Here is a 21163-nt window from a genome sequence, read left to right as displayed (position 1 = left end):
TTAAATCTGAATCCGAACCGAATCAAGGGTGATTCGGGTGGCCCATATTCGGGCACAAAACAGAACAGGGTTTATTCGGTTTGGGTCCCGAACCAAATCACCGAAAATCTGAATTGCACACCCCTAAATAAGAGTGTCCCTGCTGAATTGGACCAATAGGCCCATCTAATTCAGCATTCTGTTTCCAAGGGTGGCCAGCCAAATGTCTCCTCTGGGAACTCAAAAGCTGAACATAAGGCAGGTGGCCTTCCCCCTTGTTTCTCTTCAGTCTCTGCTGCTCACAGGTATGCTACCTCTAAACTGTGTGTATTCTTTTGGTACAAGTGGACCGTTTGCATGAGCAGGGTAACGTGTGAGTTGGAAACATGGATAGCAGGTGCTGTAGCATCATTTATTCAGTACCAAAGTGCATCTAAAAACAGAAGCTGCTGCTGTTGGGAAATCTGCGAGTGCTCCTCTGTCACTCATGCTGCTCATATGCCTGAGAGGAAACAGGCCCCAGAAAGTTTGTTTCCGGGTCCAATTCAAGGTGCTGGTTTTGACCTTTAAAGCCTTAACGGTTTGGGCCCTGGATATTTGGGCCCTGAGGGACCACCTGCTTGCAAGGGTTGCTGCCCGCTTGACGAAGTCAGCTGTGGGGGCTCTGCTCCGGGTGCCGACAATGAGGGAGGCTCAGTTGTCCTGCACGCGGGGCAGGGGCTTCTCTGTTGCTGCCCCCAGACTCTGGAATGCTCTCCCGGTGGCTATTCGCTCTGCGGGCTCCATCACAGCTTTTAGAAAGCATGTTAAATCCTGGCTTTTTACCCAGGCTTTTATATGGTTTTCTCTGTGCCTGCTCTTTGTATTTTGTACTGTTTTTTATGCTTGTGTTTTAAATTTTTAATCAGATTTGTTTTATGTTTTATATTTTTAGCTCAATATTTTAATTGTGTCTTTTTTACACTCTTGTTTTTAAATTTTGTTGTAAACCGCCTTGGGATTTTTATAATGAAAGGTGGTATATAAATTTAACAATAAATAAAATAAATAAAACCTAAATAAACTGACCCATACCCAGTTAACTTCCATGAGGTCATCTGGTGTCCTTTTTTCTTTTTTAACATACAAAAATATTAGAAATGTTCCTGTTCACATGGTGGTGAGAACCTCAGTCTGGGCATGCAGGTGTATTCATAGTGTTGCTCTATACATGTTCTAATGGAGATGTGAGACTGAGAGAGGGGTTGCTGAAGCTGCTGTATTGCTCCCCTCCCCCATGTGCATTCGTTGTCATTTGTTTGGAAAAGATTAGGATCCCACACACACACAAACCATTTAAAAATTGCCTAGCTCTACTTAGTGTGTGAGGCAATTCTACAGTAGAAATATGTACCCATAGGGCTGCACAAGTTTGACCCTCCAGCTTTTTTTGGACTACAGCTTCCATCATCCCTAGCCACAGTGGCCAATGGTTAGGTGTGATGGAAAGTGTAGTCCAATATCTTCAGGAGGGCCAAAGTTGTGCAGCTCTTTACTACAGGGTTCAGTTTGCCTGTTTCTGTAGATATCTAAGATGCTTTTGTTTCTTCAAAATTCAACATTTAGATGCTCAGGGACAGAAGCGAGCATTATTATTTGAAATTACTAGAAACACAATCCTAAAAATTGTGTTTCTTTCTACCTCTGCATTTGCACCTCTGCCCTCGTGGTTCCAATAGCACTTTTTTGTGTAGAGTTCTCTGTGGAGCTGCAGCTTTAATAATTCACCTCTTTTGTGAGGAAGAAATATGACAAAACCATGTTTTATGAGGTTTTGTGCAAAACATGGCTGGAATCAATGCTGTATTTTGGTCTGTGTTTTTTGGCTGTTTTCCTCTTCGAAAAACCTCTAAAGTATAATTATTCACACTGCATATTGCTCCTTGTACCCCCTTGGAATTGCACAAGGTTATGACTCATAAATTTCTTTGCTGTAGTGACCTGCTAGATGCAACGCAAGCCCCCTCTGTCACACTAGCAGTCGGATCTTTCATTCATTCTTTTTTTGTAACCACTGCTTAATTTTGTTGATGATGCTCCATAAAGGGTGGATCAGTTGAACATGATTAATGTAAACAGCAGATTGCTTAAATCTGCTAAATCTTTTGCATTTGTTTTTTAATGTAAAGGAGTGCAAGAAAGATTTACAACCTATAGCAATATTGTCGGCAAGGCTAGGCGCCGTGAAAAGAACCAGCCCATTGAATTTCGTACAAGGCTCAGGAGAGACATTCTGTGAAATATGCTCCTAGTTAGACCCGTGGCACATGAACTGGTGGCAGTACAAATAAACATAGCCTCTAATGAATAAAGCATATGTCCCGTGCATTGAGACATATCCAGAATGGGCCTCCAGGTTACCATTAAAGCAGAAATTATTCAGGAGTAAAGTACAAGACCTGCAGCCAGATGTGTAAAACTGGCACTGTGAAACTGAAGTCAGCATGGCTTATGTAGGCTTTTGCTGTCTGCGGGTCTGGCATTGCCTTGTTAGACTGAAAAGATGGCGGGAGGAAGGGATTTTTCAAATCCTGTCTGTAGAACACATGCTTTTGATGCGGAAGATCCCAGGTTCAATTGTTGATATTTCTAATTAAAAGTATCTTGGGGAGCAAAGTCTGAGAGAGATGTGTACTTGAAACCGTGGAGAGCTGCTGCCCATCAGCTCCGGTCTAGATGGACCAATGATCCGACTCAATAAAATGCAGCTTTGCATGTTGGTTTGAATGTTCTTCCTTCTAAATTCTCTTGGGTTGTGAGTAAAAATGGGGAAATAATATTTTTGCTACAGTGTTGTACTCACATGTACATACCTTTTTAATGGCAAAGGTACAAATCCTAATCTATGAATGATCCTGTGCCGCAGTAGAAATAACTAAATTCTGGCTCAGTAGGAAGTCAAAATATGACCTCTTGTCTTCTGCAGCCAGGAGCTTGCAGCTAAAATAACCTGTTGTGTTTCCTGGCAGTCCTAAACACAACCACTTAGAAGAACGTTCCTCCTGAATTAAATGGGACTTGGTTATTGTGCCATCCACGTATATGGTGTTTTACAAAGAAGGAGAAAGACAGTTTCCTGCCCCAAGGGGTTTGCAATCAATGAAGGAGGAGGGAAATGAAATGGGAGTAAACTGTGGAAAAATATGCAATGCTTTCAAGTACATGGCTTAGTTACAGTAGTGTGTGCATACTAGAGGGTCTCTTACTACAGTGTGTTTAGTATTGCAGCCTTGGTCAGCATTTGGCAGAAACTTTATGGCATATGGACTGCTCACGACACATATAGTGATATGCAAGCATGGTGCCTCAGGTCAAGCAAGCTTTGGCATATTGGATGCTGTGAACACAGGCCCTACTAGTCTTTGCCTTGCCCCCTTAACTTTCACTTAAGGATAAGTCGATATGTTGGTGATGCAATGTGCATATTAGCTACAACTCTCAACAAAAATACCCTTTCTCTTGCAAAAAGGGGAAAAAAGAGAAACTTTTAGTGTTTCTTTTTGTGCAATAAAGGGACTTTTTGTTGAGAGTTTCACTTAAGGATTTTGCCTCATGCTTTCTAGACAACGTCAGATATTTATTCCCCCCTCCTAACAGACAGCATCATGTTCATTCAGGATCTTGGGTGCAGCATCAGCCGGGTTGGCAGTTGTGGGGTCTACAACGCTTTGATCATACAGTGCCCCTGAAGAAAAGCACCACGGAGAAGTGTCCATGTGTGCTGGGTGGGCAGGCCTGCTCCAGCAAAGGCCTTGGGAAGGGGCTCTTCTTTGCCATGCAGGGGAAGTACCACCAGTGGTTAGAATGCTGCAGTATGTGCAGTAAACTTAGAGCAACCAATCTGTAGGCTTGTCCCTGATTTAAACAGTGCTCAGAGCAGATTATTCTACTGCCCTTGGCCCTGTGGACAGATTGCCACAATAACTTTTTCAAATAGAGCATTGTGCTAGCGTTTGGCAAGACTAAATTTTTCTAATATTCTAAATTTGTCTACACAGCAGTGAAAGTACAATGAACCTGTAAATCCCCCCCCTCTTAATATACAGAAAGATGGTAGCTATCTGGAACAGCCCTTTTATTTTTGGCTGAATTCTTGGTAGGTTTTTCTGAAGAATGTCTAAAAAAAAGTAAATGTACAGCTGATAAACTAAACTAGCTATATGAAGTTAATTCCTCTCTGTTAGGTGAGCAGGCCCTGCAAAACATGCAAAGGGAAAAGGATGTGGAAACCAGCATATAATGAAACTGATAACACTGTCGCTTGTTTCTGCACTTGGTCATTTTGTTGCTGCTGTTGTCTTTGGTTGTGACTCCTTCGGCAACTGTAGTGGGTCAGCGAAAAGCATAAACAACGGTCGAGGGAAAACTGTTCTCCAACTGAACCACCTTATTTGCCAAGGCTCAGACTGAGCGAGCACATGTGCAGAGAGCACGTCGCTCCCTGTACCCACGCGCAACTGGGGAGCCAATCGAAGCGGCTCCCTGGTGTCACATGCTCCTCCAAGGGGCTGGGGCAAACGAGCCATGCGGCCCATTTGGGCCGCGAGCGACTGGATTTTCTGAGTGCTTATTCCGATCAGTGAATGAATGCATCCCCCAACCACATTTTAATCTTAGAAGGCAGCCATTCAAGTTGCCATTAAATTAGAATGGCAAGATTTTTCGTACATGCACAGTGGTTTTGTGGTGAGGGGGCACAATGTATTTATTTATGTTTCTATCCCACTTTCCTCCAAGGAGGTCAGAGTGACATACATAGTTATGTTCATTTTCACAAGAAGAATAAAGCTGGGGGATACGTGACTGGCCCAGAGATTCATGACTGAATATGGGTTTGAATTTGGGTCTCCCCGGTTCTAGTCTAACACTCTAACCACTACACCACGGTGGTTCAAGAAGATTTCATCCCCCTTCTGTATGGTCCTTCTTAATAATTGGTGCTGGAGAAAGGGGAACATATAGAAATGTTTAAATCCTAAATGTAAAATATAGCAGGGGCTATATAACCTGTAAATCAGGGCTGGGCAGAAGGTAGCTTGTATTCTGCTGGTAGGTTTCTGGGTGATTTGCTTTAGATTGGCAAGAATTTCTGATTCCCCTTGTTTAAGAATGGGGATCTTACTTTATTATCACAGCCTGGTGGTGGTGTTTTTTTTAAAAGAAAACTTAGGGGAAAAACCAGGAGTGGACTTTTGTGTGAAAGGACTGAGCTCAGTTATGCTACTGTAAAGAAACTCATGGGCTGAACAAGGGCTCAGAGGCACGGCACCTTAGTCCCTTATCCTACGTCTACTCAGGGCTGCTCAACTTCAGCCCCCCTGTAGATGCTGACCTACAATTCCCATAATCCCTGGTAATTGGCCACTATGGCTGGGGATTATGGGAGTTGTAGTTCAAAAACAGCTAGGGGCCTAAATTGAGCAGGGCTGGTCTACCTCCATGTTTTGCACCTGGCTCCAGACCTCTGCATCCTCAGTCAAAAACAAAGCAGATTCTGCAAGTGAAGTCTGTTCACCTCTACAATAACATATTTATAGATTGGGTAGACTTTTGAGGGAGAGAAGGGAAGTAGTACATCCTGGTACGTAGCGTTATTTTTTTCAACATGTTAGATTTTCTCACACTGAATGGTAAAAGAGGAATATGCTCAGCCCTGTAAAGAATTAGACAATAAAACAAACAAAGTGACAAAATGATATGGATGTGAAATAGAGGTGGGGAATGGAATACATGTCCCTTACATCTCTTTGCACTCCCTGGGATTGGCCAGCTAAGCGGCACTCCAGGTGCTAGTCTGGAAGCCAGATCACCAGCGCTGCTGCTGCTGCTGTGATTGAATTTATCTCCTACCCTTCAGGTTAAACTTCTCAGGTCAACTTACAGAAACACTTGAATCAGCAATAAACATATAGTACAGTCAAAACAGAATTGTGACAGAATAAAGCCAAGTAAAGTCCAATTAAGATAGATCTCAATGTCCAGTGGTCAAGAGGAATAGCAAGCACAGATGTTTATATAACATCTCTGTTGTTGAAGATGGCCACATAATATAGGTGTGGATGACACTGGAATCAATGTGGGCATTCTATATGGCATATATAACAGTGTGGCTCACAACGGAGGCTTAAAAGCATCTCCCACAGTGTTCCAGAACTCTCCAGGTTTCATCAAAGAGTCATCAGAGGCAAATTTGTCTTCTGCCAACCTTGTTGAGACGTGCCAAAACTTGGACTGCATACTGTCGGAGTCTGGAGTACATTCCACATTGCATTTGATTCTGTGCATCCTAAGATGCATGTCTGTGTAATGGGCTTCTTACTGCCAATTATCTCTCTTTGTTTAAGTTGATCTCAAGCTGTGTGCTTTTCATTTGCAGGGGCTCGAGTCAATGCCAAGGACAACATGTGGCTGACCCCTCTCCACCGAGCAGTTGCTTCAAGGAGTGAAGTGAGTAATCTGTCTGAGGCACTGGGCCTTCGGGCAGCAGCAGATGCTTCCTAATATTTCACTGGCAAAGTAAAATAAAAATAAAAATTCTGGCGAGTTAAGAGGGATTCTGATACTATAGCCCATATCTGTATTCCAGAAATTAGTTACATCACCATCTAAAATCCATCAAGTAGTGAAATTACAAATTAAGGTACTTGTGCGGGGAGGGGGTAAGGACAAATCATGCCTATATTTAGTAGGTGAGGATCCAGAAGATCCCCAAGACGGTACCCTGGGAGATGGTGGTGAGGTAATGGAAGAAAGATGTAAGAACTACACCTCAGGACCCAGGACCTACCAATGATCCTTCGTTCTGTCTTGTATGTCATGTTTGCTGATCTACATAGGCCAAGCCAGATGCAGGCCCCTCGCCATTTACTGTGGCTTGTTAAGGGCTTAACAAAGTTCCTGTTTTGTTGCCTGTCTTGGACTGCGAAAAAGAAGGCTGTTGCCAAGCATTTGGCAGGCCATCGCTTGGTGGTTCACAAGTTGTACAAACCTCATGTAGGTCCCTCAATGTTTAAGGCTTGCCTGTAGGGATGTGCCAGAACGAGATTTGGCTTCTGGATCGCAGCACAATCCCTTTAAAATTGAGGACTTTCCTGCTCTCCTCCCTTTAACGCGGAGGAGAGAAGGTCCATCCCTCTTGCTCCTCGGCCCACCACCACTTCCATACTGGCGGCGCTCCCCCCCCAACTATCAGCGCATGCCAGCAGCACTCTCCCCCAGCAGCTGGTGTGTGATGCCGGCACATGCAGGCTTTGGGGGGAAAGTGCCACCAGCACACACTGATAGCTGGGAAGAGTGGCAGCAGTACGGAAGTGGCGGCGAGCCAAGGAGGAGCAGGGATGGACCTGCTCTCTTCCACATTACAGGGGCTGGTAAGCCCTCGATTTTAAAGGGATTGTGCTGTGATTTGGAAGCCAAATCACATTGCAGGAACATCCCTACTTGCCTGTACCCAAATTTCCCTGCATTAGTTGCTGTTTCAGTGCTGTAATGGCTGTTGCATAGATAAGGGAGGGAGAGTTCCTGTGGTGTTCACATAAAGGACTCTCCACTGCCCCCATCAACTCCTGATGGAAGGATTTGGTGCAGCCTTCATTCCTCTAGAAGCACGATGTGTTGAAGATCAAGTACAGTGGGTGGTGGGCATTTTTTTCCTTTCTGCATTCATTTTTTGGGGGGCTGGGGGTCACAGCAGCTGAGTCTCAAGTGTTGGGTGACTGTGAATGTCGTTTAAAAGGAATGGGGGAAGGGAACCTGTTGGCAGTGCTAAGCAGGACATCAGCCATCATGTCAACCTAACCTCATGGCACACATCTGCTGCTGCCATGTGCATCAATAGCACTTTGCCAGTCCATGTGTGTAAGGCTGGTGCTGCATTTGTGTTGCAAATCAGAAAAGCTGCCATAAACCAGACTTTGAAAAATATGAGGAAAATACGAATAACCCTGGAATGGAATGCTTTGGCAGAGACATTGTCTGGATTCTGCATAAAAACTTTGTGAATGAAGGATGTCCAATTCAGGAAAAGGTGGCTGGTGCTGAAGCAACCTGCATAGATGAACTTTAGGAGGTGGGGGAAGGAAAAAACAGAATTCTAAAACATTGCTCTCAATCCCTCTAGCTGTTGCCTAAACAAACTTACACAGTGGAAAAGTTTAACCCTTTGAAGGGTGGAGACAGAATATCTAACTTCCAGCTGTTCCAGGAGCAGATGTATTTATCGGCTTCCATTTGGCTAATTAATTAGCTCTAATCATGGCCCCATACTACAAATTGATTGTTAATGTTTCAAATGCCAATGCTTAAATGAGGTTGACCTCTGGTGCTTTCTGATCACCAATTACAAATAAAATCAGGCATGTGTAATGTTCTCCATATTAACCCATATGGTATCCAAAGTTCAAGACTGAAGGAAGGAAGAATGCAGGATTTACCGAAAGCAAACTTTATTTTTAACTGGAGTAAGAATAGTCAGCCACTGCCTTCCAGCGTCCTGGCAGAGGATCTTTCTTAATGTGACACTTGATTTGTCATGCAGTAGGAAGCAGTGCATGGATAATAAGATATTGGAATAACCTTGACATAAATAGGACATTGCATAGAGATCTTCTGGCTTAGGCTGCAATCCTGTGCAGAGTTAGGCTGGAGGCAGTCAGTCATTTTTTCTCTAGGGAGTGGTGTGATAAAGCTCATTTATTTTCCCCCACCTCTTGTCACAAACTGGTTTTGCAGGTTGGAAGCACTACAAAATCTCGCAATGCCTGTGCTTGACAAGGACCACGAGGGGATGAGTGTGCATACGCAAGCAACAATCTATATCAAACCAGCTTAAAACTCTAGGAAAAAAGAAGGTTCAGACAGTGCTGAAGTTGAATAACGAGAAATGGTTTAGGTGGGATCAGATCAGATGGTCTTTAAGGGTTGGTGCTTCAGGAAAGGAAAATTGATCTCATTGGTAATCAGGGGATATTGGCCGGAGGGGAGGGGAGGAGAGAAGAATACAACTGAAGGAAGCCCAGGTGAGTGTGCGGCTGGGGGAGTCAGTCATGTGACTTGCCTCTGGGGGGCCCCCAAGGCAGTGGGCCCCCAGACAACTGTCTCCCTTGCCCTTTTATAGTTACGCCCCTGTAGTAGTTCATATGTGTTTGGACTGCTAATTTGAAGATTGAGATGAGAGTTGGAAGAAAATTAACGGATCGTCTTGAGAAACTATGATTCCATTAAACTGGTTTTGGTTGCAGAGGCCAGTGTGTGGCTTCCTCACTGTTGCCTCAGAAACAAGACTTAGTGAGGGAGTACAAAACAATGATTGAATTTTCAACAGTATCGTCATTCCATTCTGAGTTGCCATTTTTGTTTGCATTTTCATCACCCAAACGTTTAGTCAACACAATGTATGCCAGTGACTAGGCTGCTGAGAGAGCTTACTTTTTGAAAAGTTGCAAGCTGGCTTTTCTCCAGAGATTGACGGAATTGCTTCCACTACAGTGTGGGTGCCAAGTCTGCAGGCATGAATCCTTGGAACTCATTTCTGAACGCAAGTGTATGTTTGGCTAGTAGTGGAGCTTCCCAGCTGCTGGCTTCTAGCAAAGTGCACTGAAGGAAATCTCTTAACAGAATACAAATGCTTGCAAAGAAATTAAGGGAGGAAACCCTGCCCACATTAATAGTAAAGGTTTAACAACAACTTATAAAAAACAAAGAGATACAGCTGTACTCTTTATGACCCAGAAACTGCAGCCCATTAGGTTTTATTTTTGATTAATGTCTCAAAACTGGTGATTTTTATTGAATAGAGCAGACCTAACTAGATTGGCTTTAATTCCTTTAGCATGAATAACCCTTTTGCTGCTAAACTGCATGCAACAGCAGCAAATCCATGAGTTTAAGGTTAGAGCTACCCCAGCTGCATAGAAAATGGGCTTGGGGAGTCCCATTTTAAGAGAGATAGCAGTGCGTGTGACAGAGACAGACAGACACGTGGGTGGCACTAAACCCTTTGGACCACAGTTTATCTTCTCACAATCTGTCTCCTAATGCCACTCTTCCCTCTTCAGGACTCTAATGAAACAACTGAGCTTGGCTGAGAGAAAATAATAATGTGGAATTTATGCTTTTTCTGTCACAAATCCCCCCTAAAAAAACAGTGTTTGACGTGGGGCCAGTGGGCATCATTCTGCTTCCCTCGCTGTATGTTCAGTGAACATGCGCAGAGTAATTTCTGAAGAGGGCTGTTAAGGGGTCACACTTATGTTGTTTCTGGTATTACTTTATTTCTGTCAGTAAAGACATACATGTGTGCTTTATTATAACCAACTTCACAGATAAATGGCCTCAGAACATTTTTATCAGATGTTCTGTTGTCACCTTAGGCTGGAAATGCAGGTTGCAGTCTATGCATGGTTATGCAGTCTGAAAGCAATGGCCCTGCATCTCCTCCTCCTCCAGAGATGTAGATCCAATTGAACAAGAGGGGGGAAATGTCCCTGAGCCTCTTAAGGGAGAAGGGAGCCCGCCAGCTGGGTGACAACACTTGCTCTTTGCTCTTTTCTCTCATACCTCTCTGAAGGAGGAGGATTTGGGGCAGAGGCCCATATTCACTTTTTGTTCCAGGGTCCTTGCTGTCCTCTACCTTACTACAAAATGCATGATATGGCACCATGTTGCTGAGAGTTTCCTCATCTGACATTCCACTTAAATAGCCGTCTCTGGCAGAAGAGGAGAGGTAGATGGAATCACATTCTAGCATTTTAAGAGTTGGTTGGTTCCATTCTCTAACTTTTTCTGTATGCCAGTCGGTATGTATTAGGAAGGCATTGGTTAAAGATAGTGATTTGCCCAAGTCCCACACCTGATGAATATAATAATTGAACAGGAATATGGACCAGGGGGATTTCAACTTGGGAGTCTCATCTTAAATTTTATTTAGTTTAGTCCACACTAGACTTTCTGATGCTGTTTTAAAACTTAAAGCCTATTCAGTCCTTTCTAAAAGTGGTTCAGGTGAGATAGTTTATTAGTATTTAGTAAATATCTTCTTTTCATAACTTGGCAAAGAGGCACCTTTTAACGTGGTGATTCTCTTTATTTAGCAGGGGGAGAGTAACTGGCCCTATCATCCCCCAGCACAGTACCTCCAGTGACTGTTGCTGGTGTCTGTCTTATGTTTCTCTTTATATTGTGAGCCCTTTGGGGACAGGGATCCATCTAATTTATTTATTATTTCTCTGTGTAAACCGCCCTGAGCCATTTTTGGAAGGGCAGTATAGAAATTGAATTATGATGATGATGATGATGTCAGCAGGGCTGTTTTAGTACTTAAAATTTAATCTTGGGGTGTGCATGGACCATTTGGCGTGGTTTGGTCTGAATTCAAAACAAATTCAGACTGAACCGTGAGAATGCAAACTGGTTCGGTCAAACCAGTCAGCTGAGCCAGTTGGTTCAATGAACCGGTTCAAAGTGGTTCACGGTCAAACTGCTTGAACCGGCTCAGTTTGTGGCGGTCTGATAATGATCAAACCAGTTCTGCATATCTCTAATCTAATCCTTACTGCCCAAATCCAAATGTGTCATAATATCTATGGCTTGATTAGCATGTGTAATGGCTAGATTGCATTATATATGGGCTCCTCTGTTAGCATCCCTGTTCACACACATTGATCAAACCGTGCACATTCCCAAGGATTGGGGTGTAGCAATAGTTGTCCTAATATATAAAAAGGGCAACTAGAGTGACCCAGCTAATTACCACCCCATTAGCCTACAGAGCGCAATAAGTATGTTGTATGCAAGGGACCAACATCAAAAGCTCCAAGACTGGTTGGAACTTGAAGGTGTACTTGGGGATGAGCAAGCTGGATTTAGATCTGGATGCTCAACAATTGATCATATCCTAGTTTTACAACATTTAATAGATAAATATATTTGTAAATCTAACCCTGCTTTATATGTGGCCTTTCTTGATTTTAAAGTGACTTTTGATTAAATCTTGAGAGTGCTCCTTTGGGAAAAATTTAAGAAGTCATCCATCAACAGGTGTTTACACTTCCTTATCAAGAAGTTGTATGTGAGAACACTTCCCTAAGAGTGAACTGCAACCCACAAAGGTTGCTCTCAAAAATGATTACCACCCATAAAGGGGTTGAGTCAGGATCTATCTTGGCACCTTCTTTATTTAATTTTTATATTAACTCAATGGCCAAAAGTTTAGACAATTCAGATTCATCCACTTAATACTGCGGGAATTAATATTCCCATACTTTTGTATGCAGATAATACGGCAGCCATTTCACGTAATCCAATTGGTCTTAAAAGAGCTGTGAGATCTATAATCCAATACTTTAAAGAGGACAGGCTGGTTATCAACTTAGAAAAATCGAAAATCATGGTATTTGCGATAAGAGTGAGATTGCAAAATTGGATTTTTGAGGGAAACCGAATTGAATGGGTTCCTAATTTTAAATATCTGGGAGTAGTATTCCATTCCATGAGGATTTGGAAGTCCCATATTGAGCATGTTATGCAAATGGCACTAAAATCTTCAGTGGCCATTAAGATATATATTTTTTCACAAAAAGAGGAGAAAGAGGAGAGCCAGCGTGGTATAGTGGTTAGAGTGCTGGACTAGGACTGGGGAGACCCGAGTTCAAATCCGCATTCAGCCATGAAACCAGCTGGGTGACTCTGGGCCAGTCACTTCTCTCTCAGCCTAACCTACTTCACAGGGTTGTTGTGAAAGAGAAACTCAAGTATGTAGTACACCTCTCTGGGCTCCTTGGAGGAAGAGCGGGATATAAATGTAAAAATAAAAAATAATAAAATAATAAATCATTATAGCAGCTTGAAAGCTCTTTGAGGCTAAAACCCTGGCTCAAATTCTATATGGGACACAAGGGGAATCTATATTAATTGGGATGCCATAGAGACAGTTCAAACTAAATTCTTAAGGACCATTCTCTCTGTCCCTAGATGCGTATCTAATGCAGTACTTAGATTAGAGACTGGTATGTCCAAAATTAAGGTGAGGGCTTGGAGGTATATAATCAGCTCAAGGCCAATCAGTTTTTTCTGTCAGGATTCGTTTCGCTAGTCCTGTTAGATGAGCACTTGTCGAGCTGGAAGTCCGAAATCTCAAAGAAGTTACATTCATATGGCCTTTCAACAGAGCTCCTTACTTCACTAGGATACAATCAGGCCAAACAAGTATTTCTACAGAGGCTGAATGATATAAAATATCAAAATGAAGTTAATAGAATATCGCAGAATATGAAAGTCTGCCTGTAAATTTTGCCTGGGAACCTGAGAATTATTTATCATTTTACCCAGGTTGTGAAAGGAGTTATTTAGGGCTAGACACAAAATTCTCCCTTCTGAACTTATGCAGGATAGATATTCTAAAGTGTCATTAGCAGAGTTAACTTGTCCATGTGGGTCGGAGGAGATTGAAACAATACAGCATGTTTCGTTATTTTGCACCTTTTATAAGGACTCTTGCATGAAGTCTCTCTCTCTCTCTCTCTCTAAATATCCAGGTAGATTGGATGAGTTTTATATCACATTACTTCTTTCTGATACAAACCAATTTATAACTTGTATGGTAGCTGAGTTTTGTGTAGCTGCAGTGAAAACATGACAACAGTCATGATCCAGTTGGTTCTGAATGTTAGTTTATTTTGTTTGTTAAACTTTGTAGCTGATCTGTGATCATAGATAAAGATGTTGTTATGGGCAAGTGACAATTCCTGGTTAGAAATCGGTTACATTTTTGCTGAACCAACAAATGACACCTTTTACCAGCTGAGTTTTTCACTCAGCAAGTCAGGTCTCCTTTTTATTTGTGGACTGTGCTCTCTGTTCGCTTAAATTGCATTTGTTAATGTCTTGACCACATCTTGCATCCTTATGTCAAATGAATTCTATTTTAATAAATCAAAATAATGGCTTTTTAATAAAACTGCCGAGTCATACTAATAGTGAAATATTATTATTGGTAGTCAAAAAAAAAATCTTGTGGATTGGATGTGGTTCAGTTGTCTTGGATTATTGCCAGAACTGAATGTGGTTCAATTGTCTTGGAGCATTGCCAGAACAGGCTAAATCTATAGAGATCTATGGAATTAAAACTAATGGCAGTTCAGTCTCTATAGAAATTTGCTTATGACTGTCCTCTTAACAAATATAAGAGGATGGTTGTCACAAATTAAAATATAAACAAATAAAATATAAACAAAAATATATACGTTATTGGGAAGAATTTGATTTAGGTAATTATTGTTTTACACCTTTTTGCTTAATTAAAAATAATTAAGGTAATTACTGGAAAATAATCTTATATCTTTTTTTTTTTTAGATGAAGCATTATTTTGTTTTTTGCAAAGACAGATTTCAGTTGTTGCAGAGCTTAACAGAAAACAGGGCTCTCTTTAAGCAGCCATGTTGGGCAACTGTAACATTTACTCTTCAGTGCCTTTGTACATACTTTATACTAGTGTTCATTGTAGAATGTGGTTCAATAATGAATTTTCCAGAGTTGTGCTTTATCATGATGATGCAAATAGTTATAAAGTAGCAATGAAATAGAGATGGGTACGTGATGACCAGTAAGAGTACCCCATCACTATGAAGAAGGGCTTGGTTTGATCTTCAATTACATTGTAAATACACGCACAACTTCAATCCTACTAGGAAAGCTGGACTGTCTTTTTCCTTCCTTGTATGCAATAATACAACAATACCAGCCCACATCCAATATTTTAAGAGTAGGCTATCCAGTGTTTAAATTATAGGAAGGGCAGAGGGGGCTTGCCCCCCTTAGCTACTGTTTTTAGAAAGCAATATAGGGCAGTGGCATAGCCACCATTGCGACATGGGGCAAAGTGGAGGAGTGAATGTCTGGGCTGTAGGTCCCCATGGGCTGCCAGCTGCCTGTCCTGTTGCCCCATGTGCTGTGTGCTCATGGCCTGTGCTAGCCACTCTCTAACATCAAGATAGGGACACGTGACCCAAGAACAGGTGGCCCCATTAAGTTCTCTTCTTGCTGGAATGGGGCAGCCTGATTGAGCACCAACAGGAAGGCACTGCCCAGTGAAGGCAGGTGGCAAGGGATGAATGGCCGGGGCGGGGTGGGGGCAGGTTCATCCAAATTTTCCTCCAAGATCACCTCCAACCTTGCTATGCCCGTGATGAAAAGCATGATTTGGTCAGTCTCATGGTGGGGGTGGGTGGGGGTGGAGTCAGGATGGGCTAGTGGATTTCATGAAGGCTCCCCCCAACATTCCCTCTGTAATTTGAGTACTGATATGCTCTTCCTAAATATCTGAATTAGCAACCAGAAAAGTGTTAAATTTTATGTCTGTCTTGAAACACAAGCAATAGTAGATGGGGCAGGTGGGGGAGGGAAGAAGACACACCTCTGTGTGCACCAGCAGTAACCAAATCCAATATCTCTGTCAACCCTTCATTCAAGTGGGATATATTCAAATGAATACCAAGGACTGTCTCCTTGGTATTCATTTTCCTGTGTAACAGGGGAGTAATGTGAGCACCATTAGGCACAAAGACACAGAATCATAAGTATCCTCTGTTGTTATCATAAATGCTTGTTTGTAAGATCTAACTCTGCTGTCTTTGTAGGAAGCAGTGCAAGTATTGATTAAACATTCAGCCGACGTCAACGCCCGAGACAAGAACTGGCAGACACCCCTGCATGTAGCAGCTGCAAATAAAGCCGTGAAGTGTGCCGAAGTGATCATTCCACTTCTGAGTAGTGTCAACGTCTCCGACAGAGGGGGTCGAACAGCATTGCACCATGCTGCTCTGAATGGCCATGTTGAAGTGAGTGGTTCAGTAGCATAGCTGCTGTAACTTTGCACCTTTCTTGTCAGTGGGGCTGGTGGGGAGGACCTCCAGCATTTCTTTTTGTGCTGTAATTGCCGCTAGCTGTCATGCAGCAGCACCAGCAGTGTTATATCATGATGATACTGGGCAGCACTGTTATTATGTTGGACTGGGGGTAGCTTTGCTGTGGAAGATAACCACATACCTGCTTTCTCTTTGATTGTGATTGGCCAAGAACAAATTCTAATGACAAAGCAGTTGTAGAAATGCCCAGTAGAGCCTCAAAATCTGGCACTACGGCCTCTTTATTAGTCCTTATGATGGCACACTTACTGAAATCTTGAATTTTGGGAAGCCAGGCAACTTCTGGGGAATGTATTGAATCAGGACCAGTGTTGCTGACTTCATCTTCTACTGTTCAACAAATTTGCCTCTTCAAATGAAAAGAAAAGGCAATTCCTAGTCCATGCCTTGTTGGGGTGGGGGGCAAGTTGGCATTGGCCTGAGGGGCGGGCCATGGTTATATAAGTGCCTGCGGTCAACCCCAAGGACAAGCCAGACCCCTTATGGGATGCTGAGAGAAAGCAGCAATGCCAGTGTGAGTTGGTCCCAGTGCTGCTGCTTACTCCCAGTTGGCAATCTCCCCCCCAAATGTTTCCTTTTGCATATGAGGAGAGGTAAGAAGATGGCATTGGCACTGTCTCTCTTGGATGAAAGACCCCATACCAAGGTTCTCTATCCCCTCTTCCCATCTCCAAGTGGAAATGATTCCCAGAGCCTTTTGCAAAGGCTCAGTGGCCTCTGGGAGGAAGTTATTTGGCTGATGAGGAGGGGTGAAGAAGGAGGATCTGCTACTGCCAGTCCCTTGGTGGCAGTGGCTCCTCCTTCTTGCCATGTGCTGATGGAGGGAAATGTGGCTGCAGCAATAGCTTGGAGGAGGAGTTGCCTCACTGCTTCATCCCCTTCCTGAGGGAGGGAGGGTTGCATGTGCAGAGCAGGAGGAGAAAGAGTAGGAGCTACAGATGTCCACGAATCACAGTTCAACATGCGATTCAGAACACATCCTTGGCCCCTTTAAAACGGAGAGTAGGTGCATACCTGCTCCTCCGCTGCTTGCCACCACTTCCTGAATTGGTGGCACTCCTCCCAGCTATTTTCGCACACTGGTGGCACTCTCCTCCATCTGCCCTCATGTGATGCCAGAATGCACATCGCCTCTGCATATTTTATCCCATGAATTTCAATGGGACTTAGTTTTATTTATTTATTTTTTATTTATTTGGCACATTTCTGTACTGCCCCATATACAATTCTACAGGTGGTTTAAATTTGTTGAGTTAATTTAAAATTTTGTAATAGTTTTAATTTAAAACACAACAATATATAAAACATTAACACAATTAAAAATTTAAAATATAGATTAAAAAATTTAAAACTTAATTTAAAAGCCTGATTAAACAGTATGTTTTCAGATTTTTCTATAAAACATCCAAAGGGGGGTGGTTGTCTAATTTTGTAGGGAGCATGTTGCAATGTTCCAGGGCAACCCTAGAAAAGGACTGGTTTTGAGTCACCATCAATGGAGCCAATGGTAACCACAACCTCCCCTGATGTTCTTAATAGGTGATGGGGTTCATGAAAAAGAAGGCATTCTGTTGGATATCTTTGACTCAAGCTGTTCAGGGCTTTATAGCCATGACTTAGTCTGAATCCTGCCTGATGCCTCTACAAGAAGCAGGCTGTGTGTTTCTAGTGATTATTTTACAAGTGAAACGTCTTCAAAAGATATTCAGCACAGTTAAGCTGACCATTCTAGAAGAGAACTTCAAGAAAATCTGAGTATTTTAGGAAAAGATTTATTTCAGGTTTTTAAATGATCATAATAATGCATATAATAATATTTCACTAATATATAATAATGCTTTTAAAATTAACTTTATTTTACAAATGTATATGCCACTCTTCAACATACATTTTTGCAACTTTGAGGGGAAAAACCTCAGTGGTTAAATGAAATAATAAAACAGCAGATGAAACACTGCACTAAAGCAATCTTGGCAAGAATTACAAATGTTCCATCATAAAGATTTGTGGCATGCAGCAGTCCACAACAAATGGGTTAGCACTATGTCCCATAACAATGTATTATTGTTTTTGTTTTTATTCAGATGGTCAACTTGCTTTTGGCTAAAGGGGCAAACATTAATGCCTTTGACAAAAAGGACCGAAGAGCTTTGCATTGGGCAGCATATGTTGGTAAGAACTTCCTTTATACTCATTGGCAACACACTGAGGTGTGGAATTGGTTGAAATGCATATGAAAAAGATGCATTTTAAAAGCTGCAAGTTAAGAACTTGCTCCATCTGGCTAGAATCTCCCTGGGAAGTATGGATATATTTCCCTCCAGAACATCGCCAGCATCAGTTGAAAGACCATCATGTACTCTGTATACAGCTATCAGTAGAGCTTTGATTCTCTGCTGTGTTCACTTCCCCCCCCAAATGAGACAGATCCTCACTCCTGATATCAGATACACTACAACCAGTAAAAGTTGCGGACTGTTTAATTCCATCTAACAGTGTCTCTTCTTTTCTCTCCACTGCTTGGGATGCTTCCAGCTGTGATTTGCCCATAGCTATCTCCTGACTTTGCTCAGCAACGATCTCACCCTGATTCTCCTGTTTTCAAAGCTTCCATCTACTACACTACAATGGCCCTTAGATGTGGAAGTGTTTCAGGCACAGCCAGAGAGGATTATCTGGCAGACTCATTCCCTTTCAGAGGGGAGTAAGGAATTACCTGGAAAGTTTATAGCAATCCTAACTGCTGATCTCTGGGGGCTCCTCTGAAAAGGGCTATATGTAATAGAAGTAGACATGGGGCTTGTTCATTTATGCATGTTTCTCACTTGTGTTGTCTGTACCATCAGTTGGAGGTCTGACTGTGTGAATGTGCCATCAGAGATCAAATACTACAAATAGAACGATCACTCAAACACACTATTATTGAAATGGTTTATACAATTGGCTGAGAGCTTATCAAGTGTTGAGTAATCAAACTATGGGAGAGCAAGTAATGTTTCTGCAGGTGTGAGCCATCCTTTGACTAATGCTTGCTCTGGGCTGCTTCAGAAGTTACAGTTTGCACAGAGGAAAGGCACTTCTACATCCATGTTATATGGCATATTAGATGTTATATTGCAGCTGCTAGGCCCTGCTAATTGAGCAAAAAAGGCACCTTTCAAAGTGCTGATTCTCTTTATATTAAGCAGGGGGAGAGGAACTGGCCTTATTAAACTGCAGAAAGCAAAACAAGAGACAAAATACTGTGTTGGAAAATGGAAAAAATACCAGGAAGCACCCAACCAAAAAGCAAAAGAAGACAAAATCTCAAGGTGCTGTGAAGCATCTATGGAGCCCAAGGCCTTTCAGCCACAAAAGACTTTCTTCAGGGGCAGCGATTTATAGTATTCAATAACAAATACCAAGTAGTCATTTACCTTCTCACAAGCTTATGTAAAGGATTACTTGTTAGAGTTCTTTTAGAAATACTAAAAACTGTTGCCCCTGAAGAAAGTATTTTGTTGATGAAATGTGTTGGGCTCCAATAAATGCTTCACAGTACCTTGAGATTTTGTCTTGTTTTGCTTTTCGGTTGGGTGCTTCCTGGTTTTTTTTAACGTCTGCCTATTTAACCCCAGCATAGCATCCTTCCAGTAGCTTTTGCTGGTGTCGGCCTTGTGTTTCATTTTAGACTGTGAGCCCCTTGGGGACAGGAAGTTTTCCACACAGGGCTTTTAAAGCCCTTTAGCTTATATCTCCTCTGGAATGGAGGGTGTGCGTTTACATATTGGGCAGAGTCCTCAAAGTCCCTGCAAGCTATCGGGGAGCACTTCACACAAAATTTGGGTTTTTCACTGTGTGTTAGAGTGCAGCCTGATTTATATCTGAGGTTAAAAAAAAATCCACTTTTTGCATTGGGTTTTGAGGATAACTTTGAGTTCGCAGTAAAACCTCGCAGAAAACTCATGGTAAAGCCTGCTGTGTGGAGAACTCCCAGGGGAGCTATCTTTTCCTTATAATTCTTTTTCTGTGTCAACCACTTTGAATACTTTTTGTTTCAAAAAGCAATATAGCAACGGCGGCGGCGGCAGCTGGAAATAGATGCAACAATGAAAGTGGGTTTCTTTCCAAAATGGCAACTTTTGCATCAGGTTTCCCCTCCTTTGCCCACAATGTGTACTGTCACCATGTTGTACATTTCCCTGCCTTTGCTCCACTTTATTGGCAGCCACTTGGAGGGATGTGGGGAGAGAGAAACCTATGTCATACTACTACTACTACTTATATACCGCTCTTCAACAAAAATCTCAAAGCAGTTTACATAGAAAAATTAATAATACATAAATAAGATGGTCCCCTGACCCCAAAGGGCTTAGAATCTAGAAGAAACATAAGGTAGACACGAGCACCAGTCATAGATCCCACATTTCCATAACTACACATTATTGGCACAGGGGGAAGAATTTGACAATGAGGTGCCATTAGAGGGGCAATCCTGCATGTATTGGCATGTGTCATTCTTCTCTTGCTTGTCAACAGACCTTCAGAAATTCCACCCATCCATTTCACACATTTTACCAAATATACGTGTTTCCGGTTCACACATTAAAAGGCACATGTCTTTTGAGGGGGATTGTGTGCACTCAGGCTGTGCAGCATGTGTCTGTACCGTCCAGACGCACCAGGAGCTTTAGTCTGTGCTGGTTGTTGCTTGTCTGTACAGCTCACGTGAACAGCTGCTGGTGTACAGTGACCTTAGCTGTGACAATTCTTCCATTGCGATGTTGCAAAAAAAAGGTACCCATATTTTCCAGGGAGACTCCAGATCTTCTAGTAGTCAGTTGTGACCTTGCTGAACAGGAAGCAAGGTCAGTGGCCAGGTGGATGTGCCTTTGATTTGCTAATGTATACAGGCACAGCAGTGACTCAGACCTCTGGAAAAACAAACTCTGAATCATCCCCATCTTTGAAAGCTCCAAATTTTAGAATGCTGGAAAACCTGATCAGTAACAAGTGTTAGCTGCAATTGCCATAACAAAGGGTTTTAAAAGCCCCATACCTATGTACTGAAAAACTTAGCAGAAAGGTGCCATGCATTCCTAGTCTTTTTCTGAAATCATTTCTTTTCCAGTAAGCATTTTCCAGTAAAATAATGACTTTTAGAAGTTAGCTTGCACTGAAACGGCAAGGCAGTGTGTTGGTAGTGTTCTTACTGTTACTAGCAAAATGGTCCAGCTGGTTCTTT

At 42.3% G+C, this 21163-nt stretch overlaps 1 protein-coding gene across 14 annotated transcripts in view; it reads left to right on the top strand.

Moving 5' to 3' along the window:
* The window catches only part of ANKRD44 (ankyrin repeat domain 44), a 205493-nt gene that overhangs the window by 97586 nt on the left and 86744 nt on the right, over nucleotides 1-21163 (top strand). For all 14 annotated transcript variants that reach the window (XM_053277457.1, XM_053277467.1, XM_053277448.1 and 11 more), the window contains exons 4-6: nucleotides 6395-6465; nucleotides 15652-15852; nucleotides 18024-18111. In XM_053277457.1, the coding sequence (XP_053133432.1) occupies nucleotides 6395-6465; nucleotides 15652-15852; nucleotides 18024-18111 (360 nt within the window). The remainder of the gene's footprint in view (nucleotides 1-6394; nucleotides 6466-15651; nucleotides 15853-18023; nucleotides 18112-21163) is intronic.

Source organism: Hemicordylus capensis, chromosome 1, assembly GCF_027244095.1.
Source record: "Hemicordylus capensis ecotype Gifberg chromosome 1, rHemCap1.1.pri, whole genome shotgun sequence".
Classification (NCBI taxonomy): Eukaryota; Metazoa; Chordata; class Lepidosauria; order Squamata; family Cordylidae; genus Hemicordylus; species Hemicordylus capensis.
This window is presented reverse-complemented; position numbering and strand designations above follow the sequence as displayed.